Source organism: Planococcus citri, chromosome 3 (assembly GCF_950023065.1).
Source record: "Planococcus citri chromosome 3, ihPlaCitr1.1, whole genome shotgun sequence".
Classification (NCBI taxonomy): domain Eukaryota; kingdom Metazoa; phylum Arthropoda; class Insecta; order Hemiptera; family Pseudococcidae; genus Planococcus; species Planococcus citri.
In genome coordinates this window covers 42,456,505-42,473,860 of record NC_088679.1, presented here as the reverse complement: position 1 = coordinate 42,473,860, position 17,356 = coordinate 42,456,505, and the positions used below count along the sequence as shown (strand labels likewise).

The window sequence follows — 17,356 nt, the reverse complement described above, 5'->3', positions numbered from 1 at the left end:
TGATTGAATTGGTATTATTGCAATTTGCATTCGGTGAATCAGAATCGCAAAAATACGGCGAACTGGTTATGCAAATTTATTAACATGCGAGGAAATTATTCGTTGCTAGTACAACGAACGGCAGCGCATACAAAATGCATTTTTGGTATAAGTAATCGGTGCTAATGCCCATATATCCAAGAGGATAAAATCTAAATACATATAGTAGATACTAGGTACATATTTTCAATTTTTGGTAGGTATATGCTTTTCAAATGTGATCGTTTTTGACAGATGAAAAATTTTTTTAAACCGAAAAAGTATAATAAAGAGCAAAAATGGCAATCAATACTGGATGAAGATAATTCAAAAGCATTTGAGATAGAAATGACACAAACGCTAATAAATGTGAACTGTTTCATTACGAAAATTGAAATTGAAAGTTGGAAAATGAGTGAAATGAGTACGTAAACATACTTAGAGCAAAAAATCTGAACTTCCATCATCCTACTTACTTGATGCAGCTACTCATTGAGTTTTGAAATTCACCTTTCCATTTACATTTTTGTAAATACCTACAGTAATTCCGAAAAAATATGAGCAAAGATGATTTTCGAGATGATTCACACAAAATTTTTCGAAATATTTTCAGTAGAAAGACTAAAGGTAGTTCAAAGTTAAAACATTTTTCCTTCTCATCTTGTGACAAATTTATTTTTAAAGCAATGATATAAATTTCTACAGTTTTAGCAATCCAAGGACAAAAATTTCGAAAGAATTTTGTTTTAAAAATGTGGCCCCAAGTATTTCTCGCAATTCCTTATTTTTTTGTACCTGAGTAAGTTTTCATTTTCCTTGCTTTTATTGTCAAATTAAAACGTTATTTTCTTCGTTTACGTTTACATCTCTCGTATTCACCCCCAGAATAAAAAAAATTACTGTTTTAAAAACAAATAATAGGTATTTTTTAAACACAATATCTCTCTTAGCTATCCTTTAGTATAGGCGCATACCAACGTACTCGTATATCAAGAGTTTTCATTTACATACATAAAATCATTTCGTAATCATAATCAATACTTACATTCAAGTTGATGGAAACTAGAACCTATAAACAATATTTTCCCTCTAATTTACCTTGAAGCTACGTTGAAAAAAGAAGAAGAAAAAAAATTCAAGGAATACTTAGCTATGGGAAGAGAATTATTGACGAAGCTGAAAACTTTAGCAACTCTAGAAAAAACTTCAGCTATGGAGAAGTACGAGCAATCTCACGTTCGGAAATTATCTTATGCAGCTACTGAAGAGACGGCCTCGGGCATTGGTATGTAAAAACTACGAAGAGTATCATGTCCCAAAGTGATATTGACTTTCGGTACGTGATCCAACTTTCATGCAAAGTTCAACTTTTTCCAACTTACTTAAATAACCTATATACTTGGCAATTACAGTAAGTGAACAATCATAACTTTATTTTAGACGTTAAGTATAACTTTGCATTGGAATTTCGAAAGGGTATAGGCGATTGTTTGAATGAAATTACATTTAATGGTTGATAAGTTTTTCTGCAACAAATCGTAATTTTGAATTATTATGAGTAGTCCATTCTGATTAATTAACCAAACAAATTCTGAGAACTAGGTATGTGTAGTTGAACTTGGCTTAAACTGAGAACACGATTGTGGATTGGCAATCTATTATTGTAAAGTTTATCAAGCACCTAATTCATATCAGGGTAATGTCCGTATTCTCTCATGCAGGTACCAGGTACCCACTATTTGTGTACATGTAAATGATCTTTATTTATTGCCTTCCTACCTATTTAAGCCAAGAATGTTTGTAAAAATAATTACATCAGTGAGTCTAATTTAAACTGGTGAAGTAGGTATTCCTACCCATTAATAATTAGTTGATAGATAAGATAAGGCTATGTAATTGTTTCAGATAATGAAAGTGTCGCTGAAGATCATGCAATATTTAGCAAAGAAGAAAGTTTTGATCGAAGAGACAGCAGAATGATCACATTAATTCACAAATACGCTGCTACATTCACGAAACATTACGAGATATTCAATAAAATGAATCATGATGTTGAAGAGATTGTTGATCGATTCAACATTATATTAGATTTTATTCACCATCAGCTGCAAATAAGATCATGTGAGTATCCACATCAGTGGCGTGCACAGAGTTGAAAGATTACCGGGCATTTTTCATTCATGACGATACCACCACCACCACCCCCCCAGCCAATTTTTTTTCAAGTCAAATACGAAACTAGAAGTTTTAGGGAGGGGCAGGGTCGAGCGGAAATTTTCCAACTGATTTGGATAAAATACTTATTTTGCCAAGAAAATAGTCAATTTTTAAAGTGAAATAAGAAACAAAAATTGACAATTTTGCTGATTGAAGTAGTATTCAATTCAGATTTATGACTGTTGATGAAAGTTATCATTAAAATAAAAAAATATTTAGAAGCTTTAATGTTAGATTGTGGAAAAGAGAAACAATAGACCCGAGCGAAGCGAGGAAAAACATGTGAAAATTCGTATTTCTGGATGTGAAAAAACATTGTTTTTTATATTGTGATGAGTTCATTTTTTTGGCTTTAGAATATTCTAGAATTTGAATAATGGCTTTTTTTTCAATTTTAAAAAAGAAAACTAAGTGAATGGACCCGAACAAAACGAGAGCTGAAGTTTTTTAAAATTTGCCTCATTTAAGAAGTAAACTATTTGGTATTTTTTTAAACAAAAAGTAAATTTTTCCACCTTGGTCTCTTCAAAAGGTGAAAAAATATTAAAATTATTCAGCCCGAGCGAAGCGAGGGCAAAAGCTTTCAAAAATTTCTGATTCAAGTTCTAAAAAATGAGGTTTCTTTGTTAATTTACCAAGATAAATCTTGCGACTGATTTCGTCTATGCCAGAAGTTGATTATCAGCTTGTGACTGAAAACCTTATACTTACAATTAGTCACTTGTTTTAAATTTTTTTTCAACATTTTAAAAAAATGTCAATTTGTAGGTAAACATTTTTCAATAAGAAAAGCCTTTCAGTTTCATGAAGTACATATTTCTTTTTGCAAATTGAGCATTCAAAGTGTTTTAAGTTTTGAGTAGGTATAGAATGAAAAATCTGTTTTTTTTTGTTTTTTTTTGTTGAAATGATTGAATAATCAAAATTTTAACCAGCTTAGCACTGATGTGGTAGGTAAGTAATGTACAACGTATCAAAAAATTTTGAAAAACTAGTGGATCCCCTCGGGAAAAAAATGAAAATTTTGCATTTTTCATATGCTCAATATGGGTACCTATTTCTGGAATTTTTCTGTTTAATTTTCACACTTTTATTATTTAAAGTTGTGAAAGTAGAATCATGAAGGGCCCGAGCGAAGCGAGGGCAAACGCTTTTCAAAATTTGGGGTTTGAAGAATCAGAACAACTGTAATTTTGATGTGAAATTCTAGTTTTTTCATCACTCACTCAGTGGCGGACTGGGTCGGTTTGGGGCCCCTGGGGGATGCACCGAATGGGGCCTCCAAAATTTTTCCCTCCCCCCTTATGAATCTTTCTCGGTCTGTTTTTCCTCAGGTTTGGATACTTGAATGTAAGCTGTTCGAATCATTTTTGCTTTAGTTTGTTTATTCAATATTTATTATGTATGTATCTAATAGCAAAAAAGAGGCGATTTTTTGAAGGGGGAGGACAAGGCAGAAATTTGCCATAAGAAAAAAATATTAAGTATGCCGAATTAAATGACAACTTTTTAAAGCGAAATAAAAGATGAAATGACGATTTTGTCAATTGATATGTGTAATTCATATTTGGGCTATGAAAAATTCTTATTTCCCTTCTGAATTTATGAAAGTTTCAAAAATGTATTTTTTTTTTTTTTGGTTTAGAGAAGGAATAGAAATTGACCCGAGCAGAGCGAGCGCGAAAGCTTTTAAAACTTTATACTTCGAGAGGTAAAAACGATGTTATTGAAAAATTTGTTCACTTTTTGAGTTTTTTTTGAGCTCAAAATTTTAGAACTTCAATGATTGTTTTTTAAAAATTTCAAATTTGAAAATGAAAAGCAAACAGGTCTAGAGCGGAGTGATAGAGCAGGAAAATAACGTAAAAAAGCGAGGGCGAAAAGGAAAAAATTGGCACATAGATTTTTTCTTCGGGAATGTGTTCAGATGAACCCCCTGAACTACCAAAAAAAACCCGCGCCTTCTACCCCTGGAGCTAACTTTTTTAGGGGGCTAAAACCGGTTCCGATTCATGTTTTTTGCGATTTACTCCGAAAATATTAGGTTTACGATAAAAAATACCATGACAAAAAATGTTCCCCTTCAAATTCTCGACAATTTGATACTACGTTCGATACCCATATCTCAAAAGGGGTGTCTGAAAAAAGGGGTGGAAAGAGAAGGTGTTTCAAAAAAGGTCAGTTCAATAAATTGATCAAAGTTACCACTTTATATCATTCGTTTTCGCTCAAAATTTTTTTACAAAGTCTACTCACTCAACTATTAATTACACCACCATTGATTGGTCTTCAATCCTCCCCGGGGGTTGGTGGGGGGTGCTTGATTTTTCAAGTAACGCACAACTGAATCATGTATTTGAAAAACGAATCTGGACATGCGATATATCGAATAGTATGTTTTCGAGGTCGCTGAACACGAATATCAAGTTATTTTTTGGGTCCAGTTCCTAAAAGCCCCCCTGTGCCCCAAAAAGGGGGTTAAAATTTTGAAAAATCGTGAAAAGTCGAGTGATATATCGAATGGTATGTTTCCGAGGTCGCTGAGTACGAATATGAACTTATTTTTTGGGTCCCACCCCCCAATGTCCTTCTGTGCCCCAACAAGGGGGCTAAAATTTCAAATAATCATCAAAAAGTCGAGTGATGTATCGAATGGTATGTTTTCGAGGTCGCTGAGTACAAATATGAACTTATTTTTTGGGTCCCACCCCCCCATGTCCTTCTGTGCCCCAACAAGGGGGCTGAAATTTCAAAAAATCATCAAAAAGTCGAGTGATGTATCGAATGGTATGTTTTCGAGGTCGCTGAGTACAAATATGAACTTATTTTCTGCTTACATGGTTTTCAAAACCCATTTACGCCCTTCTAAAGAGGACAACATTTTGAAAAGTCGCTGAAAATCGTATAATACGAGTATATCGAGTAGTATATTTTCAAGATTGCTGAACGCAAATTTTTAGAATTTAAAGCACATTGGTTCTCCGTCCCAAAAAAGTTAACGACAAAACATGGTGTGATCTTTTGCTTTGAAGATTCTCACCATTATTTTAGAAATAATTCTGAAAATTCATCTCAAAAACACTGATTGGAGTAACTTTCGGAGGGAGGAGGGCAGAGGTAGAGGTATTACCAAGGTGGTATTACCGGGATCGCTATTCAAAAAGTTTGAACGCTCATTTTGCAAAGAATTAAAACATTTTACATCTCGAGATTTTTTTTTAAAACGCTCACTCACCTACCAGTTTTTGATTACTTTCTAAAAGAAAATAAAATGGAAGTACGACTTTTACAGTTTGGTCGAATTTCGTCGAAATAAAATGTACGCGTATAACCATCCAACTAATTTCTATTTGTAAAGTTCGCTTAGATATGTGCCACTTGAATTATTAATTATGGGAAATTTAAATGGAATTAATTTTTTATAATGTTTTTTTTTGTTGGGAAAGCACATAAATTGATGAAATATTTCAAAATAGAATCCCAAAAACATACCATTTGATGTATCACACGACATTTCACGATTTTTCGAACTTTGGTCCTTTTTTTGGGGAACATCGAGACATTAGAGAGTGGGACCCAAAAAATAAGTTCATATTTGTCCTCAGCGACCTCGAAAACATACCATTCGATACATCACTCGACTTTTTGATGATTATTTGAAATTTTAGCCCCCTTGTTGGGGCACAGAAGGACATTGGGGGGTGGGACCCAAAAAATAAGTTCATATTCGTACTCAGCGACCTCGGAAACATACCATTCGATATATCACTCGACTTTTCACGATTTTTCAAAATTTTAACCCCCTTTTTGGGGCACAGGGGGGCTTTTAGGAACTGGACCCAAAAAATAACTTAATATTCGTGTTCAGCGACCTCGAAAACATACTATTCGATATATCGCATGTCCAGATTCGTTTTTCAAATACATGATTCAGTTGTGCGTTACTTGAAAAATCAAGCACCCCCCACCAACCCCCGGGGAGGATTGAAGACCAATCAATGGTGGTGTAATTAATAGTTGAGTGAGTAGACTTTGTAAAAAAATTTTGAGCGAAAACGAATGATATAAAGTGGTAACTTTGATCAATTTATTGAACTGACCTTTTTTGAAACACCTTCTCTTGCCACCCCTTTTTTCAGACACCCCTTTTGAGATATGGGTATCGAACGTAGTATCAAATTGTCGAGAATTTGAAGGGGAACATTTTTTGTCATGGTATTTTTTATCGTAAACCTAATATTTTCGGAGTAAATCGCAAAAAACATGAATCGGAACCGGTTTTAGCCCCCTAAAAAAGTTAGCTCCAGGGGTAGAAGGCGCGGTTTTTTTTTGGTAGTTCAGGGGGTTCATCTGAACACATTCCCGAAGAAAAAATTTATGTGCCAATTTTTTCCTTTTTAAAACCACTATTTGCCCGCTCTATGAGAGCAAAAGCTAATTTCGAGAAATGGAAAAACAACGTTTTTTGAGGTGAAAAGTGTTTTTTTTTTATAGAAAATTTCTTGAAATTTGAATACCTACTTAATAGATTTTTGAAAGTTCGATCTAAATTTGAAAAAAAAAACACACAAGCCCAAGCGAAGTATAAGGACAGAAAATTTCAAAAATTTGTATTTTGAGTGGGAAAACCAATGTTTTTTGTGGTGACTGATGCGTTTATTTTTTTGATCACACAATTTCACAATTTGAATTATATCTAGGTATGTACTAAAATTGAAAATTTAGATTGTTAAAGAGAATTGAAGAAACTGGCCCGAGCGAAGCGAGGGCAAACGCTCACAAAAACTTTCGTTGGAGAAAGTCCAAATATCATATTCTTTTGGTTTAGAAATGGCCTCGGGGGCCACTTGGTGTTTTGGGGTATCTGGCGATTCCGAATTTTCAAAATATGGATGAGAGAGATATAATACCCCCTAAACCCCCTTAAATCCGCCCCTAGACTGTCTGATCACTTTTCAAAATTGTTATGAAATACAACATTTACCCATTATTTTTCTTATTCAAGTTATATCTTATTTAATATATGTGACCCGCTCTGACAAAACCGACCGTTTCGACAAAAAAAAGTGTCCAAAATAATGATGTTTAAAATGAGTTTTAAGGGTTGAAAGATCAGATTTTTGAGAAAAAAACATTTTTTGAAATTTTGTCGAAATGGTCGGTTTTGTCAGAGCGGGTCACATATGTAATTATGTATAGAGAGGTACCTAGGTACTATTCTATGGTGAGTGTATGCAGCAATTATCAACTTGCTGTGTCTAGTGAATTCAACGATTTATTTCAAGATAAATTTTTCTTCTGTTTCCTACAATTTTTTTATGAACTCATTAAATATCTGCCCACTACCATCACCACCACCACCACCCCCCCCCCCCCCCCAAAACTTTACCGGGCATTTGCCCGGTAAAGTATTCGTATGCACGCCACTGATCCACATCTCGATGAACTAATAATAAGTAAATAAATTTTTTGCCCGAACTAACAATAAAAATCAAAAAAGCATCAACATCACAATAAGTTTTGGAAGCTGACCTCCATTTTTTTAATTCTGACTGGCTTTCTAAAATTTAAATTTTGCTAGTAGCTCTTGAAAAAATATCAAAAATTTTAGCAGATTTAAGTAGGTATAACTTTGCATGTACTACATACGTTAACATTGGATTTATATCCTATTTTTGCACTCTTTAATCGACGGAAAGTAGTTTTTTTAACTGTTTCGAAGCCTCTTATGAATTTTTAAACTTTTCGGTTTTCAAAATTATGAATAAAAGCAGCCCAAGATGGACGTTCTGAGCCTGGGTTCGAAATACTTTCACTATGGCTCAGGCCCTCAAGGCCCACCCTCTCATCATGTTATTGAATTTTATGTGAATTATTGCAGCTTTGAGTTTGGCTTTGGCTAAAAATGAATCAAAGTTGGAGAAAAAAAACGAATGGATTCCAATTGTGACATCTGTTAGCGAAGAAAAATTAAATAATCAGGTTTGATTCTACGTACCTACTAGATATACCTAATTCTTAATATGGACCATCGACTTGGGTAGATATCAATCGAGTCAAAATTTTCAATAGGTACTTTTCGTAACGAAAAAACTTACATGGAAATGTAAGCTTACTATTTACCTGTCTACATAGGTAGGTAATATAATACCTATGTATTATTTCAATTAGGTTTCCGATGAATTGGTGATATCCACCGACGAAGATGGAAAATCCATGGTAGACATTTTGTCCGATCATTTTGAAAGTTCTTCAGTAAATATTACATATAAACATGTGAAAGTTTCTGGAACAGGGCATTTAGTGGATCATACGTATAGCTGTGAAATAGCGAATTTATACAGTAAGATTTCACTTGTATCAATAATACGTAGATATAACTTACACCTTCCAAAATATCTGCGGTGAGGTGATCCTATCGATAGTTCGCATGATACTTCTATGAACTTACAGCTGAAGGAAAATCTCGTAAAAAAACCAAAGCAAAGGAGGAAGCTGCGACAGAGATGATAAAACAGATAATAAGGCGCCAGAAACAGAACAATCTACCAAATCAAATTACTCCATTTAACGAGCAGCAGTAAGTTTTCAGAATTTATCTATATCAAAATCAATGCTAATTTTTTTCTTTGTTTTTCATTAGAATTTGGTGGCTTTTTTTGATACCTAGACCTACTTACTGTGTTCCTATTTTTTATACAGAATGTACGAACTCTCAGTTAAACTAAGCGAAAAGGAGGATTTTATTGAAAAATTGGAAGAAAAATGCTTACATATGCATGAACCTCCGCCTCTCTATACGATTATATCTGAAACTGGAAAAAATAACGAAGCGTATTACACCTTGAAATGCGAAGCACTCGGATATACCGCTTTAGGTAAAAATATTTTATTAAATTAGAAATATGTAGGTATACTTACCTACTTATATAGGCTTAGTACGAACGCAAAAATAAGCTTTTTTTTGTTTCGTATTAGGACATGGTATTGAAAAATTTCAAGCAAAAAGAAATGCCGCAAAATCCATCTTGAATTTGGTGACAATGCGTAAAAAATCGACAGTATACTAAAGTTGACAATATGCTTTTATTTCACTCAATATAATGTAGACCTAATGTACTTGAGAAATATCAAATATCGAATAGGTATACCTACATATTATTATGATATAGGTAATACAGTTGGTTTTTCAATTCAAATTAAAAAGGTAATTTTTTAGCAATCCAGGGTAATTTACTGTATTTTTTATACATGTAATAATTACGGGCGAAATCAGTCAACAATATGAAAAGTAGAATACTGAAACATATGCTCAGGAAATTCATGAACGATAAATGGGACATTTTTTCACTGCAGAGGTTCTTACGATGAAGAGAAATTATCTACGAAATGAAACACCGATCAGGACTATGAAAAACATATTTTAGCAATATATACCTACTTTCCAATTTCTTACCGAAACCAACGAATTTTTGTCGCCACTTTCAGCTGCGCATTTCACATTCCCTGCATCTTTAATGATTGATCTGTATGTGACCAAAAAATTCTGGAAATGATAAAAAATGTACAAGTAGGTAGTTACCTTTAATTTATAAGAGATTATACGAAATTACCATAATTTAAATGTATAAGTAGATCTTTCAAGTAGGTATATTGTTTTACTTTAAATAATGGAGTAAACTCGCAATCACATCTCCACGGATTCTCGCTCAACAAGAATTTACCAACGTTACGATTCTTTTCAAAAATATTTTCTAACGCAAATAAAGGCATCTGTAAGTTTAATTATACAATGTATGTACATTTATGATAATGAAAATTTGCTGAATAATTTTTAATTTTCCACATTGCGGCTGTCTACATCACTTAAACCCCCTCAAAATTAATTTAAAACATTGCCTACCTCTGATAAATGATTTCCTTTCAAACTGAGAGCACGAAAGGTGGTCAACCAAGAAGACACAAACAGTGTATTTATGGATGAAATATTGTTATAGTCCAAATACACGTTCAAAAGTTTAGAATAGCTCTCATTCGTAATAAATTCGCTAAGATTAGAAATCTGAAAAAAAAAAGTTGCCAGCTTGAATCAGCTGTTAGGTAAGTCAAGTACCTACTTGCAGTTGTTATTTATTAGCATCAAAATTACTTGAAGAAAATATCATTTTCTTTTAAACTCTCCAGAACAGTCATTGACTTACGCCAAATACACATAGCTGTTATTCGATTTAAATAGGTAACACCTTTTTCTCACCTCAGCTGCATTATAAAAAATTCACAGGAGGTAACTATAGGTAGGTATTGAATTATCATCATACCATATTTCCACGCATTATTAAAGTTGTAGTAGAATTTGGTAATTGACTAGGTAGTGTCGTCATTTGTTGATGTGTACAGTTGACTATGATCATTGGTCTCAAATTATGTCTAGAAACTCGAATTACATGATCCAAAACGCACGTGCAGTTGGCTGGTACTTTTATACGGCATTCACTCTTCAGAGTCTCCAACAGAAATCAATTGAAAAACAAATTAAAAATTCGCACTAAAATTTGAAAGTATCAATGTAATACGTCACATCTAAGCAGATATCTATCCATACATACTAATAGGTAATTAGGTATTTATTTATATTTTTTTACCTCCACAATCTCCATTACTCGTTTTAGAGGTTTCCCATTGAATCGATGTGTTCCGCAGATCATTTCATCGACATCTTTTACTAATTTATTAAATGTACTGTTTTCGAATGTTATCCACGAGAAATTATCTCCGCAAGAATAAGGATTTCCTGAAAATAAGTTTTAAAACAAATTAGTTATTAATCAATATCTGCTTTATTATATGTATAGGTAGGTAGGTAGGTAGGTAGGTAAGTAACTAGCTGATATCTATATCTCAAATTATTTTCCTCACCAGCGAGATAAATAGCCTCCATACTGCGTATATCAGCTGTAAAACTCGGATTAAATATTCTCAATTTATTATGTCTCAAATCCAACACTTCTAAGGAATTAAGTTTTAAAAACACCGAGACTTCCAAGAATTCAATAGATGTAAATGTGATATTTAATTCCTATTGTTTGAAAAAGAATAGCAGATTCTTACTTAATTCAAGTTGACGATATAATTGCGTAAGTAGATAATTAATCCAACATAGGTACGAATACTTTCAACGGACATTTTATTTATTTCAGATCAGTTCAGAATGCTTACCTACCTTTAGTGTTGATGAAGGGGGGAAATCCTTCAATATTGTTGTAGTTTCACTTCTGGATAAAGTGAATTTCTCGATTTTTGGAAAAAATGGGAGAACGTCATATGGATCGAAAGATTCGTTGGGCCAACAATGCAAAGATGCCATTTTTATAAAATCACTGTAAGTATAAGCTTGTGTAAGTATTTTTAAAAAATGAATAAGTTGGTAACCAAGTAATATATTTGTACTCGTATCTATGAATTTGATTAAGTATGCAATATAATGAACATCTGCCAGGTCTACAATAGAACTTCTACATGACGTGTAAGTTATAAAAAAGTTGTGGTTTCAATATGTACGTATTATGAGACACAGTATTAATTCAACATTTTATATACGATCAACTGAGTAAATAGGTAACTAACCTTGTTTGGTAAAAATGTTCTGGCAATCCTCCCATGCATACTATAGCAGACTGGTTTTCCTTCGTGTGGCATGAATTCTTCAGTTCAAAAGGTAAACAGGCATCATGGCTTTTCCCACCGGTAAAACACAAAACCACACAGCACCAAAATAATCTGCAAAAGAACATTAAATAGGCATCACATCTAATAAATGTGTATGCTATTAATAAATAGGTATAACATACGTGTTTTTTAATAAAATCATCGCTGTTGAAGAATGTAAAATAAGTGTCGGCCTATTCGATCAATATTTCAACAAGAATTAATAAAAAAAACTTGTGTAAAATTTCAATTTTGACTGACAAAACGTACCGTTTGAAAATACCTGCATAACCGTCAAGTCCAAACATATCGCAGTTTACTTTTCGACAAGATAAACAAATTATAATGGCACATCATGATAATATTTATAAATCAACTGTACCTGCAAGTAATTAATTCTGTTGGTTTATTTGGTTTTTTCATTAGAGATTGCTCGTTACACATGTAACAAGTTTCTAATTATATTACTGACTTGGGTTTTTACCTCCATAATCTCAGTATCTTTCAGTATCCAACGCAGCGTACTTTCTGCTCCAAAAATATACATGTTATATTTTTTTAAATGAAATCATTACACGATGAAGTACCGGAATAATCCGCTGAAGAAACATATTCTCACATCTACATTTAATCTGCGCGGTATTGGTAGGTATCTTTCGTTTGCTTCATAAGTCGAATTTGAAAACATCACACAAGAAAAACAAAAGAAAAATAGAACACTTTATTAGGTTTAAACGTACCGTTGACAGCAATACAACCGCATTTATCATAATTATATAGAAAGTACAAAATAAGTAGTAGCACCTACTCTTAAACACGTTCAAAACAACGGAAAAGTTGGAATGCTTCATTTCATTTAAAATTATTTTAAACTTCGCAAATAAGTCTGATGAAAAGGAGTACCATACTTTGATACGCCATAAGGTACGTGAACATAATTTTAAGGGTAAAGATCAAAAATTAAAATAAAGTATAAAAATTAAAAAAAATAAGCATTGCACCATTTTTTTCAATTATAATTCGTAGTGAAAATATTCAAAAAATAAATGACATATATCTGATATAACAAAAAAAACTCGAGAAAAATAAATAGTGTTCAGATATGACTAAAGGCGTATAGAGAAAGATATGAATATTAGGAAGATGACATTTTTTCATAAGTACAAATGAACAAAAATATAATTCTGTGTGATTATATAAAAACCAAAACGTAATGATAAATTTCCCTGCATTTGAAATTAGCTTAACGTATACAAATCAACTAAACAGAGACTAGAAAGCGTTGTTCACAGCGAATAATAGTTATCACTTTGCTGTCGTACTCTTAACATGAGTACTATTGCTGAATTTGTCTACAACATAGATCTAAATATTTGAAAATTCAAGTTTTGAACTGCGTAATTCGTTCTGAACGTTATAAAACATTGTTCTGCAGCAAATAAAAATTTGGTATACTTATTCAGAACTACAAAACCACCAAAAACATACATTTATACGCTTACAAATATGTAATACTTATAAGGAAATAGATCTTCAAACTGATGTTTACTTCACAGCAAACCACCAATAAATATGTATTATCAACAATTATTTTTGTAAAAGCAAAGCATTTTCTCAAAAAAATTCAAGTATTCAATCTTAGCTCATCAGTTCTGAAGTTATTAACATAAAAAATAAGAATAATGACTAATCAACTACAACAAACACAAACATCAAACATAATAATGAATAGACGAGATAGGTATTTAAGGTAGAATCACAATTATCACCATTTATTCCCAAGAGAACCATGACTTGGAAGCTTTGTCAAGGGTAGGAGATTTAGGAGATGCCGGAGACGAAGTTTTAGAACTTGATGAAGAATTTCGAGAGGAGGATTTCTTACTTTCGTCTTGCTTTTTGCCCTCTGTTTCAGAACTTGTGACTTTGGTATTGGTCTCCCTTTGCATCTCACATTCGTAAATTCTAACGTCGGATAAAGACATCGTAATCCATTCATCAACCCATGCAAAAGCTTGTCGGTGACCCAAAACCAAAATTTCTCGAATTGACTGATGAAAAACATAAATAAAATACAATTTCTTGAATAAAAATCAATAGAACGCAAAGTTGAAAATCAAAATCATTCACCTTGTGGATCAAATCTTCGCATTTCGTCTGCATACCCCAAACCTCAAAAGATGCTTCAACGACTTTATAGGAACACATTATTGGAGTGACAGTTTTTTGCCATTCTTCTGGTAATGGTCCTCTACCAGTTTTCTTAGATTGAAAATATCGCAAATCCTAAAATCGTCATAAAGATTATGTAAACAAGCATAATTGAAACATTGTAATAAATTGAAAAACTGGACACAACCTCCTCTTCCTTATAATGTTTCGGATTAACTTCATCATACGCAATGTCTATGAAGTCAACTTCTCTCTGTTTCAATTGCTCTTCATTCAATTCAAGAGCCTAGAATAAAACGTTTACCGATTAAATCATGAAGGCGTGTGAGCTTTTTTTTTTTAGAAAAATGAAATATAGACCAACATTCTCAGAGTCTCCACGATTGTCTTCGAACTTTGTTTTTATCACCACGTTCAACTTCGGTACAAAAGAACACTGGAATAATTGAAACAAAATGAGTAAGCATCAAGCGTTCATTATTAGAAACAAGCAACATGAAATAATAGCTCAGTTCAATTACTCACAGTGTATTCTGAAACATCCAGAATTGAGTGGAATCGAGATATGCAAATCAAAAGAACAAAACGATAAAATACATACTTAAAAGTTAAAATGATCTCAACGAATTGGAATGATTCAATTAAAAAGTTGAACTTACCTGTAATCGTAAATGGATAGTAATTCCAAGCTTTCTCTGTAACGTAAAATATTTTCGGACAAAACGACTGAATCCAGTATGGAAGACGGCTAAAATCAGAAGAAATACACGAAAATAATGTCAGAAATATATATCTCGAAAGAGGAAGATTAATCTTGAAAGGCAATAGAATTACCTTGATAAATGAATCCTTTTTTCTGTGAACTGTCCTTTACCATATTTTTCATCTTCACAAGGTACATTGGATATTGTTTCAACACCTTCTCCGTTTTCTGATTGTTCGTGACTATGTCTAGCAATCATGTACAGCTGACCGACCTTGTACTACGTTATTGCAACAAGATTAAACCAAAATTCAAAATAATGGAATTTGATTTTGAATATCAACATTATAATTACTTCTTCGACAGTCAATGGCATACAAATTCGGTATTCTTTGATGTAAACCATAATGTATCTTGGAAGCAAGTATTGCGGATAATATACCGGTCGATGATAAGATTTCAGGAACGTTTGAAGTGGAACTCGACAATTCACTAGAAAATATTCAAATCAAAACAGCTGAAAAAATGAAAGGAAATAATCAATATTAACATTGAAAGAGCTGTACCTGCTACGACGTTTAATAATATAACCAAGTTGAATAACGCAAGTACAGTAGCCAGGAAATGATTTAAAACATTATTCATACATTTTCATTTTATCAATTCCAATCATTCATGCAATCAAATTATCAAAATGAGAACTGTCGTCCTATCAATCTGTAAAAATAGTCTCTCACGTAGGTGATTAGAACTGAGGTTTCCGCAAATTATTTTGTAGTTATTCTAGAAGGGTTCGCGAAATTTCATTCAACAGTAATTAACACATCACCTATTATATCGAGTTATCATTTTTCGATGAAATCAACTCAAAAATATTGAACGGAAACAATGGAATGACAATGACGAACATGGCTTCACGATTACAAATTACGAACGAACTCGAACTCGATAATCATCTCCGCCGCAATCCGCAAAATCCAAAACCGCAAGTCCGCAAGTGTGACCCATCGAACTTTCAACAAACTTTTCATTTTTGATTATTGTTTGCCTCATGAATGCATGGAGCGCTAACTACATACCATACAAAGTAATTCTGCAATAAACATACTTATGGTGTTCGAATCCTCTGCATTAAAAAGTATTATTATGTCGATCACATCCATCCTGTATGAAGTTGGCGTTGTGGAACATAGTTAGAAGAGCAAAAGCATTTTCCATTATCAATTTTTCTTTTGCAAAATTGAATTGGCTCTGATTTCTCGTGAAATGAAGTAAGAAATTGCAATTTAATGGGAAAAATTTGCGAATTGTTTCAAATTTAGAATGCCATTATTGGTTTAAAGCAAATTTAAGGTTTGCAATTTTGATTTCAAACAGCTGAGTGCCAATTGTTTCATATTACCTGGGCTATGGTCGGACTAACATTAGAAGAAATCGATAGTGGAATGGAGTCGTTGCCGGAAAGCAGTAAAGATCTCACACCTGAAAAAATTCCAGTTTTGGAGGATGATTATGAAGTGAGTAATTACGTCTCGAAAACCGGTAGTAAATGTTTCACATATTCTAGTCTGATTATTTACTTATAACAAATTTCGTTGTGATGCAGAACGAAGAAGACGAAACATTACTCGAACGTTTGTTAGGATTAACAGAAATGTTCCCGCAGTCCGTTCGAAATCTTTCATATGGTGCTGTAGTAGGATGTAAAAATGGAGTAAAAAGTAAGAAATGAGTAACTCTTCTTTTAAAGCTTCAACGATATGTAATTTACATTAGCTCTTATAAATACCTTATTTGTTTAGATTTCTATGGCTTCAGTAGATCAGCTGCGTGGATATTATTTTCTACAAGCACTATCTTGTTCGCACCTTTAATGTTTGAAATCGAAAGAGTCCAAATACAAACTGCTCAATTAAATCAGCAAAAACAAGTGAATACTTATTTTCTTTTTTTAAACTGATATTTTCTTCACTCGGTTTATCTCTGAATGAACTATTGTGATTCGAATGTCATTTGCAGGTTCTTTTGGGTCCTAACTCTGCCGTTAGTGGAGGTGCCGGGAATCCGTTAGGCCCCGGAATGCCAATTATGCCTACGCGGTGAAGGATTTCTCATGTATTGCAGCGTATGCTTTCACTAAAATCATGTGGTTGGACTTGTACAGTAGTATCGTTTATTTTAGCTTATATTAATAACATCCGATTTCGCGAAAATTCATGTCAATGTCCCTTTCAGCTTTTTACTTTCAAGGTGAATCCGTAGGATTGACTCATTGTAATTATTGTTTTTTAAAAATAAAGTACCTATTACAAGTTCAGCGTTTGAATTAATTGAAACTGCAACTGTACTTTCAACGAGGTAAGTCTAAGTATGTAAAGTAACTTGTGTGAGAATGAGGTGAAATCTGCTTGTACGTATTGTACATTTAAGCATAAATCATTCGATTTACTCGATGTGTGTTGAAAGCATTGAAAGAAACAATACGTGATCACAAATCTCATAGATGAATGATGAAATTGAATGTGCAACATTTTTTCAATT

General features: G+C 32.9%; 4 protein-coding genes across 8 annotated transcripts; 2 read left to right on the top strand and 2 right to left on the bottom strand.

The window, feature by feature from the left end:
• The first annotated feature begins 1,048 nt into the window (after positions 1-1,048).
• Positions 1,049-9,335, top strand: LOC135840375 (uncharacterized). Its single transcript, XM_065356874.1, has 7 exons — positions 1,049-1,303; positions 1,924-2,139; positions 8,117-8,217; positions 8,407-8,578; positions 8,689-8,815; positions 8,938-9,113; positions 9,214-9,335. The coding sequence occupies exons 1-7, from the start codon at positions 1,171-1,173 to the stop codon at positions 9,303-9,305; spliced, it is 1,017 nt and encodes a 338-aa protein (XP_065212946.1). The 5' UTR covers positions 1,049-1,170; the 3' UTR covers positions 9,306-9,335.
• On the bottom strand, positions 9,303-12,309 carry swi2 (Protein singed wings 2). Of its 3 annotated transcripts, none has more exons than XM_065356871.1 (11): positions 12,211-12,308; positions 12,084-12,134; positions 11,860-12,012; positions 11,456-11,612; positions 11,152-11,311; positions 10,878-11,026; positions 10,554-10,739; positions 10,139-10,297; positions 9,898-10,008; positions 9,692-9,781; positions 9,303-9,617 (listed from the first exon to the last, which is right to left on the bottom strand). In XM_065356871.1, exons 1-11 carry the CDS (start codon positions 12,246-12,248, stop codon positions 9,435-9,437), a joined length of 1,437 nt encoding a protein of 478 aa, XP_065212943.1. In that variant the 5' UTR covers positions 12,249-12,308; the 3' UTR covers positions 9,303-9,434. The 3 variants fall into 3 exon arrangements, 2 of the variants coding, with proteins under 2 accessions (XP_065212943.1, XP_065212944.1); XR_010557732.1 differs by having other exon boundaries at positions 9,478-9,617; positions 9,849-10,008; positions 12,211-12,309; XM_065356872.1 differs by lacking the exon at positions 11,152-11,311 and having other exon boundaries at positions 11,452-11,612; positions 12,211-12,309.
• A 337-nt stretch (positions 12,310-12,646) lies between these two features.
• Positions 12,647-15,820, bottom strand: rdgBbeta. Of its 3 annotated transcripts, none has more exons than XM_065355120.1 (8): positions 15,463-15,820; positions 15,171-15,332; positions 14,947-15,095; positions 14,638-14,860; positions 14,477-14,548; positions 14,300-14,398; positions 14,071-14,226; positions 12,647-13,991 (listed from the first exon to the last, which is right to left on the bottom strand). In XM_065355120.1, the coding sequence occupies exons 2-8, from the start codon at positions 15,219-15,221 to the stop codon at positions 13,713-13,715; spliced, it is 1,029 nt and encodes a 342-aa protein (XP_065211192.1). In that variant the 5' UTR covers positions 15,222-15,332; positions 15,463-15,820; the 3' UTR covers positions 12,647-13,712. The 3 variants fall into 3 exon arrangements, with proteins under 3 accessions (XP_065211192.1, XP_065211193.1, XP_065211191.1); XM_065355121.1 differs by having other exon boundaries at positions 15,645-15,820; XM_065355119.1 differs by having other exon boundaries at positions 15,171-15,307; positions 15,382-15,819.
• A 225-nt stretch (positions 15,821-16,045) lies between these two features.
• On the top strand, positions 16,046-17,128 carry mge (translocase of outer mitochondrial membrane 22 homolog mge). The gene is made up of 4 exons (XM_065355122.1): positions 16,046-16,332; positions 16,422-16,536; positions 16,618-16,745; positions 16,835-17,128. The coding sequence occupies exons 1-4, from the start codon at positions 16,225-16,227 to the stop codon at positions 16,916-16,918; spliced, it is 435 nt and encodes a 144-aa protein (XP_065211194.1). The 5' UTR covers positions 16,046-16,224; the 3' UTR covers positions 16,919-17,128.
• Positions 17,129-17,356: the final 228 nt, after the last annotated feature.